We start from the raw sequence: 12,325 nt of genomic DNA on the forward strand, positions 1-12,325 counted from the left end.
AATAAAATTTAGACACAGGTGTGTTCACTTTGAAATAATTCACTGAGCTGAACACAGATTTATACAGTTTTCTGTCTGTAATATCTACATCAATAAAATTTCTATTCAACTTCAGATTAAGAGCTTTGTGTTGGGCTAGCCCATATGACATATAGATGTTTTGAAAGTGAAGTGGCTCAGTCGTGTCTGACTCTGTGACCCCATGGACTGTAGCCTACCAGGCTCCTCCGTCCATGGAATTTTCCAGGCAAGAGAACTGGAGTGGGTTGCCATTTCCTTTTCCAGAGGATATTCCTGACCCAGGGATTGAACCTGGGTCTCCCACATTGTAGGCAGACGCTTTACCATCTGAGCCACCAGGGAAAATTTCTATTAAAGTACAATATATGTTAGTATATACCTAAGATATAATATCTGAATTAGTTATGTCAATAGAATATAGCTTAGTTTTATAATTAGAGACACACATAACACATAGAAAGAGCTCCGTCTTGTTCACGGTGTAAATATCAGAATACGCAGCCGTTCAGTTTCTCCTCCGTCGTCTTTTCATTGTTATTTTAAGCCCTTGGTGGGAGGGGAGACCAAAGAGCTAAGGTTTTGGTTTTTTTCTTCAAGTTGTAAAATTATGAAATTAATGTAAATTGAAAGATTTGTTACAGGAACTTCATTTTTCTCTAGTCGAGAATATGTTTCTGAAAGTTTCAAAAATACCTTTTGTTGAACTCCCCTGATTAAGAATCCACCTGCCAATGCAGGGGACAAAAGTCAGTCCCTGGCTGGGGAAGCTTCCGCATGCCATGGGACAGAGGGAAGCTCGTGAGTCGCAGCTACTTCGGCCCGCATACCCAGAGCCTGTGCTCTGGACTGTGAGAAGCCCACACATCCCAGCTAACGGTAGGCCTGCTCGCCGGGCTAGAGAAAGCTGTGCAGCGACCAGGACTGAGCGCACCAAAATACATACGTGGTTTAGAAACTCCTTGTTGTGCTGATTGCAAACATCTCAGTAGAGGGAAATTAGAACACTTTCTTAATATTAAAGCAGAAATTTGAGTGCATTGTGACAGTTGGGGCATTTTTATAGAATGAACAAATCTCAAATGAAGTTTCTGTAACTTGGCAGTTTACAGAATCTGGTTTAGAAAAGGAACTTGCTCCACATTGCTTTCTTAGGACTTTAGATAAACAGAATGGGGTCTCCAGTTAATTAAATCCTGATTCCACTTTCTAACAGTCCAGAATGGGCTTACCACCATATGATTGATTTGGGGAGGACAGGAGTCGGAGGAACAGGGCTTGATACCCTTGTGAAAAGTTACAAGAGGCCCAGAGTACACAGGAGCCCACAGATGGACCATGAAGCTCCAAGGAGGGGCTGTGCACCTACCTGGCTGAGCCACGGGGCTGGAGAAGGCCGGAGCAAGACAGGCGTGGCTGGAATTGGAGCTCCGGCCCTCTGCCAGCTCTGTGTCCTTAGCCATAGCCCTCTGCCTTTGCCCCGGGATTCCTCTGCAGTGTGGGCTCATCTGCCTGCACAGGTTTGTTGTGAAGATTGTGTGATACAGTGCACGTCACACGTCCAGTCTAGAAGCGGGTGCGGTAGGAGATGGTCAGAAACAAACCCTCTGCATCCTTCTCTGTCCATGCAACTGACCTGGGGCACATTATTTGAACTTCTCTCATCTGTAGAATGGAGCTGTAATGATCTCTGCCTGAGAGTGCCATTTTAAGGCTTAAATGAGTTCATAAGTGGAAAGTTAATTACTTTAGACATGACAGAAGAACTGTACAAAAAAGATCTTCACGACCCAGATAATCATGATGGTGTGATCACTCACCTAAGAGCCAGACATCCTGGAATGTGAAGTCAAGTGGGCCTTAGAAAGCATCACTACGAACAAAGCTAGTGGAGGTGATGGAATTCCAGTTGAGCTATTTCAAATCCTGAAAGATGATGCTGTGAAAGTGCTGCACTGTATATGCCAGCAAATTTGGAAAACTCAGCAGTGGCCACAGGACTGGAAAAGGTCAATTTTCATTCCAATCCCAAAGAAAGGCAATGCCAAAGAATGCTCAAACTACCGCACAATTGCACTCATCTCGCACGCTAGTAAAGTAATGCTCAAAATTCTCCAAGCCAGGCTTCAGCAATATGTGAACCGTGAACTTCCAGATGTTCAAGCTGGTTTTAGAAAAGGCAGAGGAACCAGAGATCAAATTGCCAACATCCTCTGGATCATGGAAGAAGCAAGAGAGTTCCAGAAAAACATCTATTTCTGCTTTATTGACTATGCCAAAGCCTTTGACTGTATGGATCACAAGAAACTGTGGAAAATTCTGAAAGAGATGGGCATACCAGACCACCTGACCTGCCTCTTGAGAAACCTACATGCAGGTCAGGAAGCAACAGTTAGAACTGGACATGGAACAACAGACTGGTTCCAAATAGGAAAAGGAGTACGTAAGGTTGTATATTGTCACCCTGCTTATTTAACTTATATGCAGAGTACATCATGAGAAACGCTGGACTGGAAGAAGCACAAGCTGGAATCAAAATTGCCGGGAGAAATATCAATAACCTCACATATGCAGCTAACACCACCCTTATGGCAGAAAGTGAAGAGGAACTAAAAAGCCTCTTGATGAAAGTGAAAGAGGAGAGTGAAAAAGTTGGCTTAAAGCTCAACATTCAGAAAACGAAGATCATGGCATCAGGTCCCATCACTTCATGGGAAATAGATGGGGAAACAGTGGAAACAGTGTCAGACTTTATTTTGGGGGGCTCCAAAATCACTGCAGATGGTGACTGCAGCCATGAAATTAAAAGACGCTTACTCCTTGGAAGGAAAGTTATGACCGACCTAGATAGCATATTCAAAAGCAGAGACATTACTTTGCCAGCAAAGGTATGTCTAGTCAAGTCTATGGTTTTTCCTGTGGTCATGTATGGATGTGAGAGTTGGACTGTGAAGAAGGCTGAGCGCCGAAGAATTGATGCTTTTGAACTGTGGTGTTGGAGAAGACTCTTGAAAGTCCCTTGGACTGCAAGGAGATCCAACCAGTCCGTTCTGAAGGAGACCAGTCCTGTGTATTCTTTGGAAGGACTGATGCTAAAGCTGAAACTCCAGTACTTCGGCCACCTCATGTGAAGAGTTGACTCATTGGAAAAGACGCTGATGCTGGGAGGCATTGGGGGCAGGAGGATGAGATGGCTGGATGGCATCACAGACTCTATGGACGTGAGTTTGAGTGAACTCCGGGAGTTGGTGATGGACAGGGAGGCCTGGTGTGCTGCAATTCATGCAGTCGCAAAGAGTCGGACACGACTGAGCAACTGAACTGAACTGAAGGTTCATGATGAGCACAAAAAAATGCATCCTGTCGTTAACAGGATGGGGACATGCTTTCAGATTCCATCAGTTGCCACTCCTGCGGATGTGGATAATGCTTTGTCGATCATGGGTCAGGCTTTAGTGTAGGCCATACCGATGGCGGTTTAATGAGATATTTATATTTCAGGGTCTTTGATGCATTTCAGCTTCTCGAGACCTGGTGGCAGTGAAATGACATTTGCCTTGAGGTGTCACGTGCACATGTATGTTTCAGTTTGTGTGCTCTTCAACATTTGGCGTCCCCATTTACTCAAATAAAGTTAATAGAAGCAGTCAACAATGAGGAGAGGTTCTTAGGAGAAAGTCAACGAATTTATGTTCCTCTAACTTCTAGGGAACCTATTTAAAAATCTCGATGTGTGTGCATTGTGACATTAGAGAAGAATGATGACTCAGACAAGCATCCATTCCAGTCTGACCGTGTTTTGTTCTCTATAGATTGGGAATCCACGTGTTGAACTTACCCTCTCAGAACTGCAAGATATGGCAGCTCGGCAGCAACAGCAGATTGAAAACCAGCAGCAGATGTTGGTGGCCAAGGTATGTTACTAAGCAGCGGGGAGTGGTCAGCGAGTGTTCTTCCGCATTATTTTAGAGTCCATGGTCGATCCGCGTAAGTAGAACTGTGCTGCCTCAGTGGCAAACGGTCCTTCCTCATGGTCTCTCGTGTGATAAGAGGTGCTCACTGTGGCTTCTTGACATTGGGGGGCATCGGGCAAGAACATCTGACCCTTGACTTGCACACTCAGACCCCAGGACAGGAAGCGGTTGAACTTAACCCAATTGTGGATAAAATTTGGAAAGAAAAGATGCTCTCCATCATCCCCTTCTTTTTCCTCTGGGTGTATTCTCAGCCGGCATGGTTGGCATTAGTGTTCTAGAGGAAGCCAGCGATCCGCGATAAGACGCTAGTCATGGGCCCCAAAGACAGTGGCTTCCCCATACCCCAGCCTGCAAGGACTCTGTCTGGGGCATGGTAGGCACTCACGGTGAACACTGAGGGCTTGATTTGTCACTGAAACTCTGACACAGGATTTGAAACTATTGCCCACCCTTAGTGAAGCCAAAGAAACCAAAATGGAAATGTTGGAGTTTGGAAAAGAGCTTTATTGCAGGGCCGGGCAAGGAGAACAGTTGGCTCATGCTCAAAAAATCCAAACTCATTGATGGTTCTCAGGAATGTATTTTTTTTAATAGGCAAAATTTGGGGTGAAGGCTGCAGTGTGTGACTGTCTTCTGATAGGTTGGTGGTGAGATAACAGGCTATTGTCCAGGAGTCCTGTGCTCAGCCTGGAGTTACCAGCCTCCACCCGGTGGGGCCTAAATTTCTGCAGGGGAGCTCAAGATACGTTGTGAAGTGTATCCCCAGGAGAGCGGGGAGGCAGGCGGAGGGGCCAGGACCCTGTTTCCTGACAGCTCCTGCTTTGCTTCTGCACTCCCCCACTGCCCTGGTTAGTGACTGTTTGAGTCTGCCTTTTGGACTCAGGGAAGGTGTAGGAGTCTGAAGCCCTTTCCCTATAAACCAGAAGGGGGACGCAGAAGGGCTTCTGTACCCAGGATGGCCCCACACTGATGGCTTGGTTTCACAACTGTTCTGAAGAATGGTTTAGTCGTGGACTAAAACATCAGACCTACTCCCATGCCTGCTGAGAAGGGTTCTCGGTGTAATGATCGTAAATGCCCTGACACTGCCACACAGAGAACATGCAGACCCCACTGCCCAAGTTCTTCCCGATTTCTCCGTAGAGAGATCTTAGTAACCAAATGTCCAATTCAACTTATTCTCATTTGTTGAATGACCATGTGACTGTCCACATTCATGTTAATAACAGTTTAAGTTGGACTTGTTTTTGAAAGTAGTCTTGCAAAGTTTATTGGATTTTTTAATAATACAAGGATAAAGAACAATTAAAAGCTAAGTAAACTGGAAGATATATTCATTCCGTTAATAACCGTTAATAATGTTTCTAAGATGAAATGTACATGGTATTATGTCATCATAAGCTTTTCTAATTCTGCTTTTCTTTTTCTCTCCAAGTATTGATTCAGGGGTACTGCTATTGAAAGGAATCTTTGATATATTCAGCATTAACTCAAGTTAATGCGGGTTATTCCATATTTAAGCTCATATTCCCTTCCTTAGGTTGCACGTGTCGTGCCTGCACAGTCACAGGTAAACCTCCCCTTAGGCACGTTCACGCATATGGATAGCGCCACAGGCAGTGCTGTTATCCTGCCGGTGTGCCTTCCCATGAGCGGGTGGAAGACTGTGGCAGAGCCTCACAGATGCTTGTACTGTAGGATGGTCCTGTTCTTGTTTGATGAGAAAATGTTCGATTCCTTTTGAAGAAGCTAATCCTAAAGAAAACAAGCACTTCCTCCAGTGTCCCTGCCACTTAGCAGATCAGAGGTTCATCTCCTTACTAGTCACCTCTCTTTTCAGTATAAAATCTGCTGGTCAGTGCTCATTTCCTTTAGGAGGTTAAACAAGGGACCCATGGAAGCTGCTTTGTAGACGCGGGAAACCTGTACCAACAGCAGGAAGCTTGGGCTGCTGGGCTTCACACACAGGATGGCAATAAGGGGGTGTCCAGCATTTCTCTAATATTCATGAAGACAGGAGATCCTGTGGATTCCGCTTAAACTGTTTTTAGTGTACAGAAGTGACTGTACATTTCGATTTTCAAAACTAGCTATTCTCCTCTCTCGATAGGAACAGCGTTTACATTTCCTAAAGCAACAGGAGCGCCGTCAGCAGCAGTCTGTTTCTGAAAATGAAAAGCTTCAGAAATTGAAAGAGCGAGTTGAAGCCCAGGAAAATAAGCTGAAGAAGATCCGCGCCATGAGGGGACAAGTGGACTACAGCAAGATCATGAATGGCAATCTGTGTACGTGCCATGGCCCAGGGCGCCCGCGCTCCCTGGGCACAGACCTAGGGAGACAGGCTGCTTCCAGGCGCCTCAGCCATAAGCTGATGCCAGAGCTCGCTCTAGGGAAGCACTGGAGCTTTGCTCTGCCATCTGCAGCTGCCGGGATGCGTGGTGAGACGAGGGGGTCTTAGAAGACCTTCTGCAGCCTTAGTAGTGTTTTAGGGAGACCCTTCTGTTACCTCGCTTGCAGCCACCCTTCGGGTTAAGACTCGGGTCCTCTAAAGACTCAGCTCAGGAGGGAGGTTCTGTTTTAACTGAACAGCCAGTTTTATCTGTGTGTTAAGCTAAAGCCCACAAACGCTCACTGTTGTGCACGCGTGGATTGTCCCCTTACTATTCAGTTCAGTTAGTGCCCACTTTAGCAGGAGTAGTGTTAGTCACTCAGTCATGTCGGACACTTTGCGACTCCATGAGATTCTCCAGGCTAGAAGACTGGAGTGGGTAGCCTTTCCCTTCTCCAGGGGATCTTCCCAACCCAGGAATTGAACCTCAGTCTCCTGCATTGCAGGCAGATTCTTTACCATCTGAGCTACCAGGGAAGCCTGGTGCCTGCTTTATGTTACAGTAATGAGCAAGGTAGATTTGGGTGCACCTGCCCTCACAGAATGGTATCTTTGGTCCATTGAGCTTCCCAAGTGGCTTGACCAGATAGCTTTGGGACAGTTGCCCTAATTTAAAGACATTCAGATTTTTAAACATTCCCTGGTGGTCCAGTGGCTGAGACTCCTCGCTCCCAATGCAGGAAGCCTGGGTTCAAGCCCTAGTCAGAGAACTAGATCCCACACGCCATAGTTAAGACCCAGCACAGCCAATGAAATAAGGAGTTTCTCCAAAATTAAAATTTTCAATAATTAGTGCACACAACTGTCTTCTGAGTAGCCGCGTGCTCCACAGGCTTGTTGAGATATGCTTTGGGTTATGCACCTTGCGGTTTTCTCTCCAAGGATGGTGCCAGAGTTGAGTTAAAGGTATAGAAATGAAGAAATGTCACCCAAAAAAGAGCAAAATACCATGAAAAAACTCAGTCAACTAATCATGTTTTTTTCTTTACTGATGGAAATTACAGCTGCTGAAATAGAAAGGTTCAGTGCTATGTTCCAGGAAAAGAAGCAGGAGGTACAGACCGCGATTTTAAGAGTTGATCAACTCAGTCAACAACTGGAAGATTTAAAGAAGGGAAAACTGAATGGGTTCCAGCCTTACAATGGCAAGCTGACTGGACCGGCAGCAGTGGAGCTAAAAAGACTGTACCAGGAGCTTCAGGTGACTCCGCTCAGTTTGAGGAATGATTCCGTTAAAACTTCCTTATTTTGGGCGTCCTTCCGATGTAGGCTGTAAACCTCAGAAATTGAAAATGAATGAATTCTAATTTAATAGTAGGCACCAGATATATTCAGTACAAAAGAATGTTTTGAACAGCTTTGAGCTATAATTCATATAGTTTATGATACACCCATTTAAAGTTTACAAGTAAGTGGTTTTCAGTATCTTCACAGAGTTCTGTATCCACCACCACAGTCGATTTTAGAGTTATCTTCACCACTTGCAAAAGAAACCCCACACCTCTTCGCCATCACCCCACAACTCCCTACTCCTCTAGCCTTAGGCAACCGTGACTCTGCTTTCTGTCTCTATGGATTTGCCTCTTCTGGAAATTTCGTATGAATGGAATCATGCAGTTGTAGTTCTTTGTGAGCGACTTCTTTCACTTAGCGTGTTTTTAGTACAGAAATTTGATATGAATTTAATTGGCAATATAATGAACTGGTAAAGAACTAAGTTTCAGATAATACGTAAGGCCTTTGTGTAAACTGTATTTTGACAAGATAGATCGCTATTGTTAAATCCTTGTGTTTGTCAGCTAGGGCTGCCTTAAAACTGCAGACAGGCCTGTCTCCCAGTTCTGGAGACTGGAAGCCCCAGAGGAGAGAGCTGGTAGACTCCACTCACGGGGGGCGCAGTAGAGTGGGGGGTGGTCCCTGCTGGCCGCCCTCTTGCTGTGTCCTCGCCTGCTCTGCTTTCTCTCCCTCCTCCTACAACCCCAGCATGAAGGCCCCAGCCTCCTGACTGATCAGTCACATGGGACCAGGGTGGATCTTGGGAGGACAGTCGTCAGCGGCCCTCAGGAGGTGTGCCGCAGGTGGTTTGGACAGCCAGAAGCAAGCTCTGTGCTTCTGTTAGCACTTGCTAGAAAAAGGATTCTATCACTTTACGAAATGGGGATTTTTAGTCACAGGGAGTAAACTGGCTGATGGCTGCCTTTAAGTTCTGTAATATAAATATTACAATATTAAAATGGCATGAAATAAAGTGTTATAAGAATTTATTACTTTTTCTGTTTTTAAGCAGTTGTTAAAAAGTGCAGTTTTTAAGAATTCTTTTGGTGAAATGTGATGAGTGTGTTGTATTTATTTACATGCATTTCCAGCTCTTTGACTGCAGTCAGACTTAAAAAGCACACGTCGCCCCCTGTCTGCTGCTGGCGTGTGTGTGCGGGCACCTGTGCACATCTGAAAGAATTTGATGCGGCAGCACGCATTCACCTCCCGTGCACAGTGCACTGTGATACTTTCTGTTCTCTATTTCATATTTTAAAGTTCTGGCTCACCCATTAAAATAACATAAAAGGGACTTCCTTGGTGGTCCAGTGGCTGAGACTCCAAGGTCCCAGTGCAGAGGGCCTGGGTTCAATCCCTGGTTAGGGAACTAGATCCCACATGCCACAGTTACGAGTTTGTGTGCAGCAATTTTTAAAAAATGATACAAGAACATTCAGTTTGGTGTTCAGACTGTCCATGGGTCTCCTGCATGGGGCAGAACCAGACGCCTCTCCCCAGGTCCCTTGGCGTGTCCAGGACGGGCCTCCCACCCCAGCTCCCCAGGACCACAGGCTGCTTTCCCACTGCCATTGCAGGTACTAGTCCTCTGTACATTCTGAAGACACATTTGCAGATATCTGCTCTCTTTGTTCCATAAGAAGTACGTTCCGGCTTCATCCATGCTGTACCTGTAAAATATTTAGCACCTGGGATAATGCCTGTATGTAAATTTACACATAAGAACCAAATGTTGCTTTTTTTTTCTTTTTTTAATCCCCCTAACAATGAGAATTGGACCTTTTAATGAATACAAATCATAAACATTGTATTTTCTGTTCTACAGATTCGTAACCAGCTCAACCAGGAACAGAATTCAAAGCTGCAGCAGCAGAAGGAACTCTTGAATAAGCGCAACATGGAGGTGGCCATGATGGACAAGCGGATCGACGAACTGCGTGAGCGTCTTTACGGGAAGAAAATTCAGGCATGTGAAAAAGAAAGTATTTCTGTGAGATAAAACACTGAAAATGGTTCTTCCTCAGAGCGTACATCTTTGCTGTAAGGCCATCCTGCTGCCCACCACTGCCATAGCTGATAGAACACGAATTGGCCGTAAATCATAAAAAATGACAGTGGAAGTAAGTTCTTGTTCCCAAAGACACGGTTGTTTCCTGGAGTGTGGGATCAAGCCAACCCGTCTGCACCCCAGACTGCTGTTGCTCACCGTGCACCCTCCCCAGGCGGCTCTGTCCCCCTCCACTGGGGAGCTCTGGGCCCTGGAGTCACGGTTCAGGCTGTGCGCATAGAGTCCTTGACCTTTTGTGCCTGATGCACTTACCGTGAGCTGAGGGCTGCTGTAAGGTTCTTAGAGGTAACCCGTGTGGAAGGGCTTTGTAAACTCTGGAGCAAAGTGCTGTATAAGGGGTTAGTGCTTTTTAAAAATCTTAATTTAGTATTTTGACTTTCAAAGGTAATGAATACTCACTGGAAGAAAGTTAAAACAGTATGTGCTAAGTCACTTCAGTCGTGTCTGACTCTTTACAGCCCTGTGGACCGTAGCCCCCCAGGCTCCTCTGACCATGGGATTCTCCAGGCAAGAATACTGCAGTGGGCTGCCGTGCCCTCCTCCAGGGGATCTTCCCAACCCAGGGTCGGCCCTGTGTGTCTCACGCCTCCTGCATTGGCAGGCAGGTTCTTCGCCACCAGCGCCACCTGGGAAGCCCCCCGAACAGAACAGAAATGTTTAGGGAGACTTGGACAGCATGCTGGCCTCCTCATTCTCCAGGGATGATACTTGTTAGTGCTGCCAGTCTTTTGCTTAATATAGACAGAAAAGTATTCAATGTTTAATTGAAAATGGAACTGTAGGAATTACATCATAGCTCAGTTGGTAAAGAATCGCCTGCAGTGCAGGAGACCCTGGTTCGATTCCTGGGTTGAGAGGATCAGCTGGAGAAGGGATAGGCTACCCACTCCAGTCTTCTTGGGCTTCCCTTGTGGCTCAGCTGGTAGAGAATCCGCCTGCAATGCTGGAGACCTGGGTTCGATCCCTGGGTCAGGAAGATCCCCTGGAGAAGGCAAAGGCTACCTACTCCAGTATTCTGGCCTGGAGAATTCATGGATGGTATAGTCCATGAGATCGCAGAGTCGGACACAACTGAACCACTTCCACTTTCACTCACATCATTTACCCTGCTCTGTGGCTGGTCGTCTTCTGTTTAACTGTAACGTGGGTGTATTTCCGGTCGGCACTTCATTCCTAGTGAGACTTCTGGTGGCTCCCTATATCCCAGGGCCCGTGTCCCCGTTTTCCAGCCCTGTTGTCAGCAGAGCTCCCCGAGTCTTGATGTTCATGAGCGTCTGTGTCACAGGGAATGGCTGGGGGGATGGGCACCGCTGTGTGGGGCGTCTGGCTGGCCCCGTGTTCCCCCAGCGGTGCTTCGGGCTCCGGGGGAGCAGGGCCTCAGTGCAGAGCTGACTGGCGCCGCCCCTCAGCAGTGGAAAGGGAGCGGGCGGCCCAGCAGCTGGGACAGTGCCCCCAGGAGTCCCTCGTCCTCAGTGCGTGCTGCTCTGGCAGTGGACCAGCATCCTTGGGGCAACTCAGGAGGCGAGGGCCGGGCATCAGGGGCTCCCCTGGTGGGGTGGGGGAGGCAGCCCAGAGGATGACAGGTGCCAGGGGCCTCAGCTCAGTGTTCTCAGCTGCAGAGGCTCTTGGCTACAAAGCTGCACTGTTTTCTTTTAACCAGGTGCCTAGAGGTCAGTGGTTCTCTGTGTAACGCCCTGATTTCAGATAATGGTTCCCTTTTCTCCCAGAGACCATGGGAGAGGAGGCGTGCCCTTGCTCCAGACTTGCTTACGTTTCAGTCTTAGTGATGGTGGGTCAGTCCTCTGTGCAACCTGTGTGGAGATCGATCAGTTAGTCACCTCATTGTAAGAAGTTGTTGATGCGGGTGTGGAGGCTGGCACACCCCAGCTCTGGGCAGCTGGCCTATGGCCTGAAGAACTCAGGGAGTTGCTGGTGTTGCAGCCTGGGTCTGAGGCTGTCTGCCCACAAAACTCCCTCTGCTTCCAAGAGCCTCAGTCTTTTCCTCTAGGGCCTTCAACTGATGGGCCGTCCCAGCCACATTATGGAGGGCAATCTGCTTTACTCACAGTGTGTTGATTTAAATGTTAAAAATACCACCACAGCCGCGCCATGTTGATGGGTAAAATTAACCATCCCAAATGGCTATACAGACATTACTGCTTATTGAACCTGGTACATCAGGGCATCTCCCTGAAGAGGCTGGTGTTCCTGCAGAGATGTGTCTCCAACCCAAAGGTTTTTGGCACCTTTGAGCAGCTGTCAAAATCATGGACCCTGGGACTTCCCTGGTGGTCCAGTGGTTAGGACTCCACACTCCCAGTGCAGGGGGCCCGGGGCCGATCCCTGGCCAGGGAACTAGATCCTGCATGCCACAAGTAAAGACCCACACGCAGCAACAAAAATAAATAATACTTTTTTTTAAAAATCATGGACCGTTTCTCCAGAGTGACCAGTGCTCATGCATGCAGACTTTTGCAAACAGTTGGAGGAAAGGCATGGGTGTCTCACCTCGAGCCTGTCTGGGGAACTCTTGACGGTCCATGTCTCCCGTCAGATCTCTGGTTTGCACGCTTTTGTGGTGGGGCAGTGTTGCGGGAC

General features: G+C 47.1%; 1 protein-coding gene across 2 annotated transcripts in view; it reads left to right on the forward strand.

Annotated features, from left to right (window-relative positions):
• PPP1R13B (protein phosphatase 1 regulatory subunit 13B) overlaps positions 1-12,325 on the forward strand; it is a 74,323-nt gene that overhangs the window by 51,126 nt on the left and 10,872 nt on the right. For both annotated transcript variants that reach the window (XM_040256827.1, XM_040256828.1), the window contains exons 5-8: positions 3,831-3,932; positions 6,106-6,280; positions 7,389-7,585; positions 9,485-9,625. In XM_040256827.1, the coding sequence (XP_040112761.1) occupies positions 3,831-3,932; positions 6,106-6,280; positions 7,389-7,585; positions 9,485-9,625 (615 nt within the window). The remainder of the gene's footprint in view (positions 1-3,830; positions 3,933-6,105; positions 6,281-7,388; positions 7,586-9,484; positions 9,626-12,325) is intronic.

This window comes from Oryx dammah, unplaced genomic scaffold (assembly GCF_014754425.2).
Source record: "Oryx dammah isolate SB20612 unplaced genomic scaffold, SCBI_Odam_1.1 HiC_scaffold_16, whole genome shotgun sequence".
In the NCBI taxonomy this organism is placed as follows: domain Eukaryota; kingdom Metazoa; phylum Chordata; class Mammalia; order Artiodactyla; family Bovidae; genus Oryx; species Oryx dammah.